The sequence below is a fragment of the Myxocyprinus asiaticus genome, chromosome 15 (genome assembly GCF_019703515.2).
Source record: "Myxocyprinus asiaticus isolate MX2 ecotype Aquarium Trade chromosome 15, UBuf_Myxa_2, whole genome shotgun sequence".
Taxonomy (NCBI): domain Eukaryota; kingdom Metazoa; phylum Chordata; class Actinopteri; order Cypriniformes; family Catostomidae; genus Myxocyprinus; species Myxocyprinus asiaticus.
This window is the reverse complement of record NC_059358.1, coordinates 22,348,416-22,366,089: the sequence shown is the minus strand read 5'-3', so window position 1 is coordinate 22,366,089 and position 17,674 is coordinate 22,348,416. Positions and strand designations below refer to the sequence as shown.

Genomic DNA, 17,674 nt, shown 5'->3' with positions numbered 1-17,674 from the left:
ACTGGTCACCATTTTTAATCACCTTTGAACTTTTTTGCAGTTCACTTAAAGGGATCATTCACCCAAAATGAAAATCTTGTGATCATTTACTTACCCTCATGTTTTTCCAACCTTGTATTACTTTCTTCTGCAGAACTCAAAGATAATTTGAAGGATGTATGATGTGTTTTGTCCTTACAATGAAAGTCAGTGGGGTCCAAAACTTCCATACAATTTGAGTGGTTTAATCCATGTCTTCTGAGGCGATATGAATGGTTTCAGTGGGAAACATACAAAAATTTAAGCCTTTATTCACTATTTAAATCTTGGTCTCCTTCTCAGACCAAAGGGAGGAACAGGCTCAGGAAATTTATGTGAGTTAGAATCAAACTCGCATCGCCTGCATGAGTGCACATGCAATAACCACTAGGCCACAACTGAAATTATAGTTGATTGATTGATAACAGTAACATAAAAGTTTAGAATAAATTACATGTTATCCATGCTTGGGTAATTCAGTAGACATACTGTATATGTATTGGAGGATACAGTGCATACAAATGAAAATATTATGTGAATTCCTGTGTAATTGCATGTGCTTCTCAGGGCAACGTGCGATTCATGAAACTCTTACTGTCACGCCATGCCGATTGGCGATTGAAGGATCTGGAGGAAATGACACCACTGCACCTGGCAACCCGTCACTCCAGCTCCAAACCTCTGTCTCTGCTCCTCAAGCACATGGCACCTGGTGAGGTTGACACGCAGGACAGGAATAAGGTAAAAAACAAACAGATACATACACTAGATATGCTTACACACAAACAGTTGCTCTCCAAACTTTTTAAGGCATCCTAGGTGTGCTTTCGATGTGAATGCTGCGAAAATGTAGGCTACTTAATTATGCTACCTTCTAAGATACCTTGTTTTAGCCCAATTCTAAGGTAGCATCTCATGTATCCTTCATGGAGAAGCCAATTCCCTAATACGAGCTCAGTGAAAAAAATAAATCCAAGATGGTGAACGAAGCAAGATAAATATGAATTCTAAAATGTTTCAATAAGAATATTTAAAGGAATAGTTCACCCAAAAATGAACATTCTCTCATCATTTACTCACACTCATGCCATCCTAGATGTGTATGATTTTCATCTGCTGAACTCAAATGAAGATTTTTAGAAGAATATCTCTGCTCTTTTGATCCACACAATGAAAGTGAATGGGTGCCAAAAATTTGAAGCTCCAAAAATAACATAAGTCAGCATAAAAGTAATCCATAAGATTCCAGTGGTTAAATCCATGTGTTCAGAAACGATATGATAGGTGTGGGTGAGAAACAGCTCAATATTTACATCCTTTTTTACTATAAATTCTCCTCCTTGCTCAGTCAATCTCCGCTTTAACTTTCACATTCTTCTTCTTGTGTTTTTGGTAATACACATTCTTCATGACTACTGGGCAGGAAGAATAATTTTTTAGCAAAAAAGGACTTAAATATTGCTCTGTTTCTCACCCACACCTATTATATCACTTCTGAAGATATGGATTAAAACACTGTAGTTGTATGGGTTACTTTTATGATGCCTTTATGTGCTATTTTGAATGTCAAAAATTTGGCACCCATTCACGTGCATTGAATGGACTTACAGAACTGAAATATTTTTCTAAAAATCATAATTTGTGTTCTGCAGAAGAAAGACAGTCATACACATCTGGAATGGGATGATGGTGAGTAAATGATGAGAATTTTCATTTTTGGGTGAACAAACCTTTTAATTAAAATTAATTATGTGTTGTTATGCAATTAAACAATATTTTCCCAATATTTGTCTGTGCTATGTATTTTTATGCTTCTAAGATTATTGTGTAGTTAGAGTGTTGCGTCTGTTGAAATAAATTGCCAGTCTCTAAATATGCTGAGCGCTATTTGTGTGGTGGCGCACAGAGTTGCTGCCTTTTGTAGAGCACTTTAAATCAGTCACTCATGAGGTTTCAAGATGGTTAGGATGCTGCCTATGTAGGCAGTTGGCAGCGAGGCAGCTACTAGGTTTTGGAACTGTCTCCTCTACAGATGGCATGGGCTTGGATCAGGGGTTAACGTTAGGTTATGGTGTGTGTGTGTGTGTGTGTGTGTTTTTGGTTGTATATGTGCCATAAAGCAGCAGGGGGGCTCTACACCCTCTGATGTTTCTGTGGAGGATATGAGTTCTGTTTAAATTGTCTAATAAAATATATTTTCTCAAAGCTGCTGTGAGAGTTTGCCTGGTGCCTAAGAGGCTCAGGGTCTCATCGCCTTAACCTTATGTATGTGTGTGAAGTGACAATCGCACACTCGTTGCATGCCACAGACTTCTCCTACAGTTCACCAAGAGAATACAAACCAACCCAAGATTACAACAAAACCTCTTGGAGTGATAGTTCACCCAAAAATGAACATTTTGTCATTTACTCACCCTCATCTTGTTCCAAACCTGTCTGACTTTGTTTCTTCTGTGTAACACAAAAGGAGATGTTGGGGTGAATGTTAGCCTCAGTCCCAGTTTACTTTCATTGCATGGAAAAACTATCCCTTCAGTGATGTTTTGTATTGCTATAGCACTTTATTGTAATATTATAAGATTCATGTACGAGCTATAATACCGGTAACAGGAGCCCTTTATTTATAGTGCCCTTTACACCGTGTCCTAACCAGATGCACTGCGATAAGATTCCAGCGACAAGAAATTTGTCTGTCCACACTGAACACTAAACTGCTGTTCGACGTGGCACAATCGCAGTCAATCAGAACATATTTTATGTTAAATGTACAGTTATGAGGACCAATTAGAGTTCACACTGGGTAGGGCTTAAATAGAAATAGGAACCAAGCGTTCAACAATATGTCTTTTTTGTTGCAGTCATGGCTATTGTGGACAACTTCTGATTAACATGGAACAGATACCTTTTTTTCGAATCTGGTTAGGACATTGTGCTAGGATTAGTAGTATAAACAAGCTTTTAGAAGAAAACTTGGTAGGAAAACATGTGGCAGTCACTACAGAGCAAAATAAGTTAGAGAGGTGCATATGTAGGCCCTGTGCTTTCCTGGGAAACACTGCTATCAACTGCTCCAGATTACCAGACCACATGCAGCTTTATTCACTTTGGCTCCAATTACTGTAAACATTCAACTCAGTTTACTTTCCAATGATCTACGCACATACAGCGACTCTTTAGATACGCAGTCATTTAAAATCTCATTCCACAGACAAACTGCTCAAAGCTACCATGGTTATTAAGGCTTCTGTTTTAAATCATTATTCTGTGTGTGTGTGTGTGTGTGTGTGTGTGTGTGTGTGTGTGTGTGTGTGTGCGCGCGCGCGCGCGCGCGCGTGTGCGTGCACTGCGGTTGTATCAGTGCTCCCATTGAGTCATATAAGGGGGTCTTGTTTGGCCCTTATCTGTCTGTTAGTTTTGTAATAATTTGATAAACTGAATCATGATTTCTCGTGACGAGGCTTGTTTTGTGGCCAGATGCAAAAAAAAAAACAGTGGAAAAAAAAAAAAAAGAAAGTTTCTTAAAAACTACTTAAGAGAGTTCTCTTCAAAAAATCCTCCACGTGCAGCAATGACAGCTTTGCAGATCCTTGGCATTCTCACTGTCAGTTTGTCCAGATACTCAGGTGGCATTTCACCCCACGCTTCCTGTAGCACTTGCCATAGATGTGGCTGTCTTGTCGGGCACTTCTCACACACCTTACAGTCTAGCTGATCCCACAAAATCTCAATGGGGTTAAGATCCATAGCACTCTTTTCCAATTATCTGTTGTCCAATGTCTGTGTTTCTTTGCCCAATCTAACCTTTTGTTTTTGTTTTTCTGTTTCAAAAGTGGCTTTTTCTTTGCAATTCTTCCCATAAGGCCTGCACCTCTGAGTCTTCTCTTTACTGTTGTACATGAAACTGGTGTTGAGTGGGTAAAATTCAATGAAGCTTTCAGCTGAGGACATGTGAGGTGTCTGTTTCTCAAACTAGAGACTCTGACGTATTTCTCCTCTTGCTTAGTTGTACATCTGGCCTTCCACATCTCTTTCTGTCCTTGTTAGAGTCAGTTGTCCTTTGTCTTTGAAGACTGTAGTGTACACCTTTGTATGAAATCTTCAGTTTTTTGGCAATTTCAAGCATTGTATAGCCTTCATTCCTCAAAACAATGATTGACTGGTGAGTTTCTTGAAAAAGCTGTTTCTTTTTTGCCATTTTTGACCTAATATTGACCTTAAGACATGCCAGTCTATTGCATACTGTGGCAACTCAAAAACAAACACAAAGACAATGTTAAGCTTCATTTAATGAACCAAATAGCTTTCAACTGTGTTTGATATAATGGCAAGTTAATTTCTAGTACCAAAATAGCAATTTAGCATGATAACTCAAGGATAAGGTGTTTGAGTGATGGCTGCTGGAAATGGGGCCTGTCTAGGATTGATCAAAAATGACTTTTTTCAAATAGTGATGGTGCTGTTTTTTTAACATCAGTAATGTCCTGACTATACTTTGTGATCAGTTGAATGCCACTTTGGTGAATTAAAGTACCAGTTTCCTTATTCCAAACTTCTCAATCAATTTAACACAACATTTTTTAAAGATTGTCTAAACAAAATATTTTTGTTACAGCATATCTATGCGAAAAACAAGATTGAGAATAAATATGAATATGCAAAAGTTTTTTACTTTAAAATATTACAATTATAATTTATAATTAAATGTAAAAATAAATTGGCATTTAATTTATTTAATTTAAAGTTTCATAATTTTTAAAGCTGCACAAACAATTACTTTTTAGTTGAAAAAATATTTTTATAGTGCACCAATGCAAAAAATGAGAATGAATAAAAATAAAAATTAAGAATTTACACGGTTTTCTAAAAAGATGTAAAATAACTTTCTTTCACCCTGAATACATGAGTGTGTACACAACTTAATCATTCATTTAACAAAAAAGTTTTCAAACATATTTTTACAAATAACAAATTTTTGAGTCAAGAATATCAAGAAGTTTTCTCAGGGTTACTCCATAAGACCTGAACAAAATGACTTTTCATCAAAATATCCGATTTTTGAAAAACTTATCACACAGTCTATAGGATCTAAAGGGGATTTCTCTGTTTTATGATTTTTGACATCAAAATGGCATCCTAAATGATTTTGATTTGGTTGACTTTTTTTTTTTTTCAAATATGAATAATGTCTTAAAACAAAATAGTTTCACTCCTTTTATTTTTTATTTTTTTATAATAAAATATTAGTCTGCACTTCTCATGCCAACATCTTTTTTTTTTTTTTTTTTTTTTTTTTTTCAGGAATTTCAGCTTTGAATGAGTCTTTCTCTGGACAGTTACACCACTTGACCTTTTTTTTTATTCAAGCCCCCAATAAAATATTTTATTTTCTTCTTTGAACTCAGTAATTTTAAACATGTTATTAATAACATGTATAACTTCTATATACATAGAAGAGGTGTATTCAAGTAATTTTTTGGGGGTGAAGTGCATTTTTAATGTGTTAAAAATAAGTGTTTCGTCATTTACACTAACATTTTGTTTTGTTTTGTCAAAATTGACTTGAATGACTTGTGGTAGGTTATAGTTTATAACAAATCAAAAATATTATTTTCCATCAAAAGTCCATTTATGAATAGCTGTCATGGAGTTACATTTAAAGATATAATATATTCTATATTATATTAACGTTACATTATCAGTATATCTAGTATAATTTTCAGCTATTATAAAAAATGTAAAACTATCAAACCACCTTGTGTAACTGTGGAAAAGTATAGAAAAGAGGAGCATCCATGCTAATAATAGGAAGCATCCAAAACAAGATGAACAGCAAGCCCACATGGGATCTGCACCCACAGATATCCACAGAAAGCTTTGTATTGGAAAGCTTGTCATTCACAAAGTGCTATACATCCCCCTCTCCTTGTGTGTTCAATTATGATATGTTTTGCTCGTGTATTATGCTTTCAGCTACCAATTTTCTAGCTCTGCTAAACAAGTTTTACCATGTCTAAATCCATTCTGCAGATTTCCCCCAAAATCAGCACAGAAAATAAAAAAAGTCTCCAGGCAGATTCCACCCAGGCCTGATCAGTTAAACAGGCCCATTTTTAGCAGGGTTGTTGTGAATACAAGGTCTTGACCTGCTAAGCCCAGAGGGAGCTGGCTAACTAGTATGATGTGATATGATGAAGAACGGATGCCTGCACTCCTTTATTTGTGCTCTTGGAAAAGTTCCATAATGTTATTCCCTTGCAGTTCATTGGCAGCTCAGTAGCTGTGTGATTCTATTAAGCCCCAATTTACTTGTAGACTGAAACAGATTTGTTGCTTGTAAAAGAATGTAAAAGAAGAACAGTACAATTGGAAATGGAATCTCTGAAATTGAATGTTGGTGTTTCAACAGCAGACAGCACTGCACTGGAGCGCGTTCTATAATCACCCTGAGCATGTTAAGCTGCTGATCAAGCATGATTCAAACATTGGAATACCAGACAGCGAGGGCAAAATCCCCCTCCACTGGGCGGCACACAACAAACACCCCAACGCCACACGTACAGTGCGCTGTATTCTGGTGAGACCACACACACAACCTCACTAGTGCGCCTAATCTCACATGAGGGATTCTATAGTAAAAGGGATAGTTCACCCAAAAATGAAAATTCTCATCATTTACTCACCCTCATGCCATTCCTGATGTGCATGACTTTTTTCTGCTGAACATGAACGAAGATTTTGAGAAGGATATCTCAGCTCTGTAGGTAAATACAATGCAAGTGAATGGTGATCAGATCATTGTAGATCCAAAAATCACATAAAGGAAACAAAAAAGTAATCCATATGACTCCAATGGTTAAATCAGTGTCCTCAGAAGTGATATAATAGGTGTGGTTGAGAAACAGATAGAAATTTAAGTCATTTGACTCTAAATCTCCACTTTCACTTTTACAATTAAAAGTGGTGCCTGTTAAGTTTCACTTTCACATCTGAAAGTAAATGTGAAAGTGGAGATTTAGAGTAAAAAAGGACTTAAATATTGATCTGTTTCTCAACCACACCTATTATATCACTTCTGAAGATGCTGATTTAACCACTGGAGTCATATGGATTACTTTTATGTTTGCTTTGTGATTTTCTGATCACCATTCACTTGCATTGTATAGACCTGCAGAGTTGAAATATTCTTCTAAAAATCTTCATTTGTGTTCTACAGAAGAAAGAAAGTCATGCACATCTGGGATGGCATGAGGGTGAGTAAATGATGAGCGTATTTTCATTTTTGGGTGAACTATCCGTTTAAGAGCATTTTTTTTTAAAGTGCTGAAAAGTTGCATTTGACTGTAATTCACTAAAAAACAGATTTTTTTTAATAAATGTAATACATTTATAAAAAGTGTAAAAATCAGGATATGTCTACTTTGTGTTTTTCGTAAGACCATCATGTATTTATGTAATCGTATATTCCCTTCCTTTAGTATTTGTATGTAAAAAAAAAAAAAAAAAAAAAAAATGTCTAACAAAGAATATCTAACACTGTCCACAATCGCGGTCCGCTGTCATTACCATTGTGCTAAGCATTTTAGAGAAAAATGTAACAGTTCCAAAAAAAATTGTTTTTGTTTATCATAAAAATAAAAGGTGACATGGCTCTGTCAGCATGGCAGTGGCATTTTGAAGATCATAAATGATCTAACAGTATGTTTGTTAGGTGTCATTATCTATATTAGAGAAAAGTAATTCAGAAACAATATTAATTGACTGCTAGCTACCTTGTTAAAGTTCAAGGCTCCAGTTTTTTCTCCAAAAAGTGATACATTTAATTACAATCATGTCATTACCATTGCACACAATATAAAAAAACCAAAATCAGATTTTTATTCCTGGACATGTGATAAATGTTTTAACATAAATCATGCATAGTTTGAAGAATTTTTCAAGATTTCAAATTGTCAAAGGTGCCCCTAATTAAGGAATTATCCAAAATGTTACTCTGTATAGGGCCTCATCATTATGTCCTCTATGTCTGTGTATTGTAGGAAGCTGCTCCCACGGAGTCTCTGTTGAACTGGCAGGACTATGAGGGCCGCACCCCTCTGCACTTTGCAGTGGCTGATGGGAATGAGGCAGTGGTTGAGGTCTTGACGTCATACGAGGGCTGCAGTGTAACAGCCTATGACAACCTGTTCAGAACACCACTACACTGGGCGGCACTGCTGGGTACACCCATTTACACTCACTCATACACATACATAATTTCACTGCTTAAAATATTTGTTTTCAAAGCGCCAGTGCTTAAAAGTCCATTTCCTGGATTCAGAAACACTTGCTGTAAGTATAGATGTGTATGTGTGTAGGTCATGCAAAGATTGTCCACCTCCTGTTGGAGAGGAACAAGTCTGGGATGATCCCATCAGACAGTCAGGGAGCTACACCTCTGCACTACGGAGCCCAGAGCAACTATGCTGTAAGACCCGTGGTGTGTGTGTGTGTGTGTGTGTGTGTGTGTGTGTGTGTTGTAAAATAACTAAGGCTGTCAATGTAATGCGTTAATTCAGTGCAATTAATTAAATAAAAAATGTAATGTGTAAAAAAATAATAACACAATTAATAGTCAAGTCAACCTTTAGATATAGAGCACATTTAAAAACAACAGAAGTTGACCCAAAGTGCTTTAGAGATCAAACAAATAAATAAATAATGTGTGATATAAAAACAGATTGATTTAAAATTAAATATAAAACATAATAAAATAAATGAAAACATTTAAATACAGCATCATGTATTTATCCATTTCAAACTATTCAGTGATCTATTCAAAAACTACAGAATAAAAATACATTTTTAAAGAAGATTTAATAGTGGCTAGTGATGAAGCTGACCTTAGAAAGGGAGACTATTCCATAGATTAGGACCTATCACCCTTAGATCTATAACGGCAACGAGGAACCCTCAATAAAAGTTGATCAGAAGACCTGAGCACTCTGGTGGGGGAGTAAGGGAGGAAAAGGTCACTGATATATTGGGGCATGAGACCAGATAGTGCCTTGTAGACATAAATCAGAATTTTTAAATCAACCCTGAATTTCACAGGAAGCCAGTGTAGAGATGCTCAACTCGATGTTTATTTATAAAGCACTTTATACAAAAATAAAATAGCAACAGAAACAAAACTCCAGGATAAATCATACAACCAATCACTCACATTTCTCAGACCTAATCAGATGCCAAAAGCCTGGTAAAATAAGTAAGTCTTCAAGCCCCTTTTAAAAATGTCCATGCTTGACGAGGATTTTAAAGATAACGGCAACACATTCCAAAGTGCAGGAGCCACAACAGAAAAGGCGCGATCTCCACTACGCCTCAAGCAAGACCGTGGGACGGTTAAGAGCATGCTCTGAGATGAGCGCAGATGACGTTGGGACTGGTAAAGGGATTAACATGTCCTTTAAATACTCAGAATGCTTTGTAGACAAACATTAACACCTTGAATTGTATCCTATATTTTACAGTTAGCCAGTGAAGAGATATCAACACAGGTGTTATATGATCCCACTTTCTGGTGTTTGTTAGGATTCTCGCTACAGCATTTTGAACATACTGAAGACGAGTAACCAGAGATTCACTTATGCCTAGATATAGAGCATTACAGTAATCCAACCGTGTGGAAATAAAAGCATGCAAAACAGTCTCCAAGTCCTTATTTGAAAGGATAGGTTTCAGTTTAGACAATTTCCTTAACTGAAAGAAAGATGTTTTCACAACGCTGTTAACTTGACGATCAAAGCAGATGTCAGAATCGAAAATTACTCCAAGGTTCTTCACATAACCTTTCATATTGTTGGACAATAGTCTGTAACTTTCAACCAGACCTTTCCCAGACTGTTTGTTCCCAAACATAATAAACTCAGTCTTATTCTCATTTAATTGCAAAAAATTATTTGCAAGCCATCCCTCTACCTCAGTCAAGCACTTATAAAAATTTGTAAAAGGTGTACAGCCATCACACTCCAAAGGAAAATACAGTTGTTAATCATCAGCATACGTGTGATAATTAATATTGTATTGCCTAAAACCGGGGAAATGTGATCTCTCTTCCTTGACCTTGTTAAAAGCCTAGCTGCCACGTTTTGAACCAGCTGTAGGCAGGATAATGCAGTTTGAGGGAGACCAATGTACAAAGTTACAATAGTCTAACCTTGATGTAATAAGTGAGTGGATCACAATTTCCAAGTCTTTATGGGAAAGAAAATGTTTTATTTTAGCGATAGATCTCAGGTGGAAAAAGCTACCCTTGACAACAGCACTGATCTGCTTACTGAAAAGCAATGAGGAGTCCAAAATCACCCAAGACTCCTTACATGATCATGTACATTCGACGACAAAGGACCTAACTGGGCAACCAGGCCAGGTAAGGAGGACATGGAGGAACCCAAAATCAGAACTTTTTTACTATTCAATTGTAAAAAAAAAAATTTGCCAGCCAATGTTTAATATCTTTGAAGCAATTTAGGGCATTCTCAAATGAACAATTCTTGTCTACACGCACTGGGAAATAAAATTGTGAATTGTCAGCATAACGGTGATAAGATATGCTGTACATCTGAAATATAGAGCTCAGAGGAAGCATATACAGGGAAAATAACAAGGGTCCAGGGTAGGGTTGCACCAGCTGTGCGTAAGGTCTCACGTAAGTTAGGACGTAAAGTTCAGACTAAGGGCTTAGTAACTGCTAGTTAGTTTGTAACTAAGTCAGTGCTTAATTTGGTTGCACCACCTGTTCTTAAGGCAAGACTTAACTAGTAGGTCGTAAACTCTCCGTAAAGTCAGATAATATGACGTTTACTTGTATTTATCCAATAAGCAGCCTTCATATTTATACACAGAAGTGTTAAAAAGCTGTGAACTTCAGTTTGATCTTGTTACGGTTGATGTTCAAACCTTGTTTGTTCACCTAACTCTCAGCTGTAATAAATTATATCCCCATTAAAATATGATACTTAATAAAAGTAGATTTGATAAATAGTATATTTGCCCTATGTAATAACAATATTATAGGAACTGTATCTAAAAAAAATGAGGGGTGATAAATAAATACTAATACAACAGGCTGGAAAAACAGACATTTATTTATTTTAATATCCTATATATGTATTTGGAATGTTTTGAAACTTGACACTGGGAGATGCATCCTGAAAACTGCACCGTTAGATCGGTTTCATGCTGAAGAGCTGCTTAAAAGTAAGTTTTTTATTTCTCTCTCTCTTGTAAATGTCAACATCATAATGTATGTCGAATTGATTGATGCCTGTCACGTAAAACATGAGCTCATTGATGTCATAAAATATCAGTCTGCTTTTTTTTTCATCCGTTACGCCTGGTCGGAGGCTTCGGTAAATATTTAGTTTATACGTAGGGTTACGTTCTACCTAAGTTGAATGGTGCAATGCTCAAATATTTAGTAGTGCGTAAATTGTGACTTAGTGCCCATTTAGGCTAAGTTTTAACTTACGCACAGCTGGTGCAACCGGCCCCTAAAATCGACCCTTGAGGGACACCACACTGTAATTGAGCCGACGTAGAAAAAAATTACCTCAATTAACAGAGAACGTCCTTTCTTTTAGATAGGAGGAAAACCACAGGAGGGCCATACCCTGGACACCAACCATACATTCAAGAAGATTGAGAAGTATTTTATGGTCGATGGTGTCGAACGCGGCACTGAGATCTAATAAAACTAAGACGACAGGTGAACCTGAATCCATGGAGAGAAAAATATTATTAGTGATCTTCAACGATGCAGATTCAGTGCTGTGCAAGGGTCTGAAACCAGACTGAAATGTATCTAAAATTTTGAATGTATTTAGATACACAACGAATAAACAACTCTCTCCAAAATCTTGGAAATAAAAGGCAGTTTGGAGATTGGTCTGTAATTGTTGTGTATTGCTGGATTTAAAAAAGGATGTAGAATTGCATGTTTAAAACTACTTGGAACAACTCCACTTGCTAAGGAGCTGTTAATTATAGCTGTCACACTGGAACTGATAATCATGAAAACTTCTTTAAGAATGCGTGGAGAAAGAATATCCAGCTTGTAACTGGAACACTTCATCTTAGAGACTACATCTGCTAACTGTGCTGACGTAACTGGTTCGAAGTGAGTCAGGGAGCTGAACGGAGAAGGAATTAGTGGTTGATTAAATTGTGAAGGTACAATCGCACCTTTAAGCTGCTCAGTTTTTTGAGTAAAGAAGTTTAAAAATGTTTCACAGGTCTCTTGGGTGGCGTCCAGAAAAGCATTTCTAGTTGGGTTTAAAAATCGATTGTATTAAACAATACTTTTGGTCGATTTGCTTTTTCAGAGATTAATGTAGAGAAAAATTTGGCTTTAGCTTCCTTTACAGCTCTCTGATAGTTAGTTAAACACTCCTTTAAAATATCATAAGAGGCCTGAAGCTTGTCTCATTTTCAATTGCACTCAGCTTTTCTGCACTCTTGTCGGAGAGTGCGGGTGACGTCATTTTGCCAAGGCTGTGAAACTCCCTTAATTCTCCTTGGCTTGAGCGGAGCGACATTATCAAGTGTAAAAGTACAAGATTTATTAAAAGCTTCAACCAGTGATTCAGTGTCGAGTCCAGCTAAGGCATCATCTGTGAAATGCGTTAAATAAAGATAGGCAGTAGACAAGTGAATGGACCGGGAGTGACGTAAGGGCTGAGAAAAAGTAGGGAGAGGACAAGTAGATACACATTCAAACATTATTGGATAATTGTCAGAAATGCCAATATCTAAGACCTCTAATTTGGATACAGAAAGACCATAAGATAATACGAGATCTAATGCATAACCCCTATTGTGAGTAGGACCAGTGACATGTCGTACAAAATTTAAAGACTTGGCGAGGGAGATAAATTCATTTACCAGAGGTTTTGATGGACAGCATACGTGAATATTAAAATCCCCAAGAATCAGGAGTCTATCACCAAGAGACACCAGTCCAGAGAGAAAGTCCAAACATTGTTGGATGAAGTCCTTATTAAATCTGGGAGGTCTGTACACAAGTGCACAGAAAGATGGACTCAACATGTCAGTCTTTAATAGTTGGACCTCAAAACTAGAATACATGTCCATAGGTAGTGTAAAACAATTAATAAACAATTTTCCTACCAACTGAGCAATTCAAGCTTGAATTGACCTCCATGTTTTGTGTAAGTTGCAGACAGCAGGGGGCAGTAAGCGCAACTCCAACTGTACAAGCAACACGCAGCTGTGCAGACAACAATAATATTCCCATGTTATTTAACACAAGCAGTCATTTTGCAATACATTTTGCAACTGCATTTGTCAGTCTGTGCTGTTCTCACAGGACGTGTTCTTACGTTCTGTCTGCTATTTTAAATTTTCGGTCTATGTACATTTGCACCAGATGGGACACTCTTGGACACTCTGGTTTTCAGTGTCATAATGCCATGAAACTAAGCATCTCGAGAGCCCTGCATCCTGTTGTGGATCGTACACCTGTCAAGAATTCATCCTGTGTAACGGGCTCTCATTCTGTGGCTGCGCTACTTGTGAGTTTTGTTGAGGCACACTGACTGCCCCCTTCTGATGTGGATCGTATGTACTTCAAGCTTGAATAACTCCAATGGTCAGAAAATATGTACTTTTATTACAGAATTTATGTATGGCTCTGGAGGCATGATTAATTCCATTAATTTTTTAATGCATTATTTTTAATATAATTAACTGCATTAAATTAACGCGTTAAATCAACAGCACTAGCTTAAGTTCAATAATAGACTATGGAAATAAAACAAACAATATATCGACTTCTAAAGCCACTTTTTGTATTGTCTAATGCTTGTCTGCCACAATAATGTAATGTCTTTCTGTTAACTAAATTATTATATTTATTATATATTTATAAATAATTTCATTGTTATATATTGAAGTGTTTTTATTTGGGGGCCCTTTTCAGCAAATATTGATGTATGCGATTGATCATGATTCATTTGATTAATCGGTATATAATGTAATTAATTTGATTAAAAACAATTTCAGTTTACAGCTCTAAAAATAACATCTCTATTTAGATGTCTTAATTTGTTTAGATGTGTGTCTTCAAATGTTTTCACACACCTGTGACCGAGCATCAATTTAAATCCATATTATAAATAAGATATATATGATATATTACTTGGTTGCAGACTATATTGTGACTACTATTATTATTTATAATAAATGTAATTTTTTTTATGAACATTGGTGCCTTTTATCATTTTGATGTTGCCACAATTTTATAAAAGCAATAAGCTTCTCAAGGCCACTTTGCGTTGTGCATAGGAACTCCGCTTTCTTGTCTAGTCACTGTGTGTTCTCTGGTTAAGGACACAGTTGCAGTGTTTCTGCAACACCACTCTGTGCGGGATGAGCCTGATCTGGAGGGGAGAACAGCCTTCATGTGGGCTGCTGGGAAGGGCAGCAATGATGTCATCATGATCATGCTGGACCTGAAAAAAGACTTAGACATCAACATGGCTGACAAGTATGGAGGAACAGGTGTGAGAGACACAGGCACACACATAGCCCTTTTGATTACTTAGTCACCTTGATGAACCAGCATATGTTGTGTTTTGGATGCCGGTCCCCAGTATGAGAAGCTTATGTGCTGGTGCTCCTAACAGGCCTCTTCACTAGCTTAATCAGCATGGCTATCTCGGTCAACCAGCTTCACGAGAAAGACAATTATGGTCCACTAGCTAAACCAATACTAAACCAGCATGGAAATGAATGCTGATCTTTTCAGAAGGGCAGTTATCCATTCCTTGTCTAAACTGGTTGCTTTCAGCTCAGATCAGTACTTATTGCATTTTGTGTTTATTAAGCAATTGACATGTCATCCCCTATGTATGTACGCCCCATACAGCCATGAACTGAGTTGGCAGTTTGTTCACTGTCATAATGTGTGTTTGTGTGTTTGTGTGTGTGTTTGTGTGTTTGTGTTTGTGTGTGTGTGTGTGTGTGTGTGTGTGTGTGTGTGTGTAGCACTCCATGTGGCCGCGCTCTCAGGGCATGTGTCGACTGTGCTGTTGTTGCTGGAGAAGGGAGCTATGGTGGACCCGCTGGACGTAATGAAACACACACCTCTGTTCCGTGCTTGTGAGATGGGGCACCGAGATGTCATCCTCACCCTCATCAAAGGTTTGTGAGTGCATACATGCACATATGCTGAGAGCAAAAACACAGTTGAGGGAATTGTGCATGGTTACAATGTGTTCAGAATTATTGTTGCAAGAAAAAATATGTGAATGTGTTTTTATCATGGATTTCTGCGTATACTGGTCATAAAATTTAATCTGATCCTTAACTAAGTTACAGCAGTAGAAAATCACAAAACAAATCACAAAATATTATGCATTTTTATGTCTTTATTGAACATACTGTGTAAACATTCACAAGGCAGGGTGGAAAAAGTGTGTGCATCTCTTAATAACTGATAATCAGGAGTCGGTTAACGTGCAGTCCAAACAATGAGATGAGATTGGAGGTGTTAGTCAAAAACTACCCTACTCATTAAGTTTGCTATTCACATGAAGCATTGCCTGATGTGAATCATACCTCAAAAAAGAGATATCTTAAAACACCTAAGATTAAGAATTTACTTAAGATTTTTTTAATTGTGAGCTGGAAAGCCAGGTTTCAAAAGAATCTCTAAAAGCCTTGATGTTCTTCAGTTTGTGGACATCAATAAAGACATGAAAATGCTTTATTGAAAATGTATCATTGTGTTATTTGTTTAAAAAGACTTTATTTGTTTATTGTTGAGACTTAGTTGAAGACCAGATCATGTTTTATGACTAATTTTATGCAGAAATCCATGGTAAATCCAAGGGTTCACATATTTTTCCTGCAGCTATACCTATATGTTGTGTGAAGTGCTAATTTTTTTGCTGTACTTTTGCTTAGGAGGGGCGCGTGTTGATTTAGTAGATATAGATGGTCACTCTGCACTGCACTGGGCTGCTCTGGGTGGGAATGCTGAGGTGTGTGAGGTGCTGATGGAGAGTGGGATCAGTCCAAACCTGCAGGACCATGCTGGAAGAACTCCCCTACAGTGTGCGGCATATGCCGGCTACATCAACTGTATGGCCTTGCTCATTCAGCATGATGCAGACCCCAATATCCAGGACAAGGAGGTATGGTTCTAAAGTAAACCACAAGCCAGCACCGGTCTAACCCTTGAGCTGCCTCCAGAAAATTAGAAAGATTGAAGAATAGCATGAAATCGGACTTTTGCCTATGTGTGTTTGTACTGTTTTATGTTAAGGGGAGAACAGCACTCCATTGGTCCTGTAATAATGGTTATCTAGATGCTGTGAAGCTGCTTCTGGGGTGCGGAGCTTTCCCCAACCATATGGAGCATACTGAGGAGAGGTAACAGACATTCATGCATACACTCAGTTCTTGGTGAAGGAGGATGATGTGACCTAGTGCTGAAAGGAATAGTCCACCAAAAAAAATGAATGATAATTTTTCATTATTATTCTGTGGATCACAAAAGGAGAAGTACTGAATAAGGTACTCATTTTTCATGTTTTTACAATGAATGAGGACTGGAGCTTTCAAGCCTTAAAAAGAACACAAAAGCACCACAAAAATATTATAAAGGTAGTCTGTATACTTGAGCACAATTTGCAAGTCATCTGAAGCCCTTAATGGCCTTTTGTGGCAAGTAGACTAAAATTTAAAAGAATAGTTCACCCAAAAATTACAATTCTCTCATAATTTATTCACCCTCATGCCTATCAAGGTGTGTATGACTGTCTTTCTTCAGCAGAACACAAATTAAGATTTTTAGAAGAATATTTCAGCTCTGAAGGTCCATAAAATGCAAGTGAATGGGTGCTAACTTTTTGATTCTCCAAAAAGTACATTTAGCCCTCATAAAAATAATCCATATGATTCCAGTGGTCTAATTAATGTCTTCTGAAGTAAAACGGTAGGTATGTGTAAGAAATAGATCAATATTTAAAACTTAGTTTTATTAAGCATGTAAGCCTCCTCTGCATAGACATTCATACGTAGATCCCTTATTAGCAGCTGTTTCTATGGACGCGGTACTTTTTCGACACAAAAGGAGTTTATGCAGTGGCCTGAGCAAGGAGCTCGGTCTGAGGCATCTCCTCCACTCACTCACTTCACTAGCGTTTCACTTCAAAAGACATTAATTAATCCACTGAGTCGAATAGGTTACTTTTATGATGGCTAAATGTGCTTTTTGGAGCTTCAAAAATTTGGCACCCATTCACTTGCATTTTATGGACCTACAGAGCTGAAATATTTGTCTAAATATCTTTATATTCTTCATGGACAAAAACACCTCATACATTTAAAAAAAAATAATAATAATATTAGTGTTCCACAGAAGGGTGGGTACATGATGAGAGAATTATCATGTTTGGAAGAACCATCGCTTTAAGTTGTTATTCAATGAAAATCTTGACATCTAGCTGAACTCTTTTTGCCGCATTCATGAGAGAAGTCCCAGGTTGCGATTCATCATAATAGTATGAAAAAGACCAGTGCATTAAAAATTCTCCTTTTGTGCTGCACATACGATAGAAAGTCATAAGAGTATGGAGGGTAAGTAAAACAC

At 36.9% G+C, this 17,674-nt stretch overlaps 1 protein-coding gene across 6 annotated transcripts in view; it reads left to right on the top strand.

The window, feature by feature from the left end:
• invs (inversin) overlaps positions 1–17,674 on the top strand; it is a 43,738-nt gene that overhangs the window by 17,086 nt on the left and 8,978 nt on the right. For all 6 annotated transcript variants that reach the window (XM_051718949.1, XM_051718950.1, XM_051718945.1 and 3 more), the window contains 8 exons: positions 586–759; positions 6,425–6,592; positions 8,055–8,235; positions 8,373–8,482; positions 14,406–14,577; positions 15,064–15,219; positions 15,985–16,214; positions 16,346–16,452. In XM_051718949.1, coding sequence (XP_051574909.1) covers positions 586–759; positions 6,425–6,592; positions 8,055–8,235; positions 8,373–8,482; positions 14,406–14,577; positions 15,064–15,219; positions 15,985–16,214; positions 16,346–16,452 — 1,298 coding nt within the window. The remainder of the gene's footprint in view (positions 1–585; positions 760–6,424; positions 6,593–8,054; positions 8,236–8,372; positions 8,483–14,405; positions 14,578–15,063; positions 15,220–15,984; positions 16,215–16,345; positions 16,453–17,674) is intronic.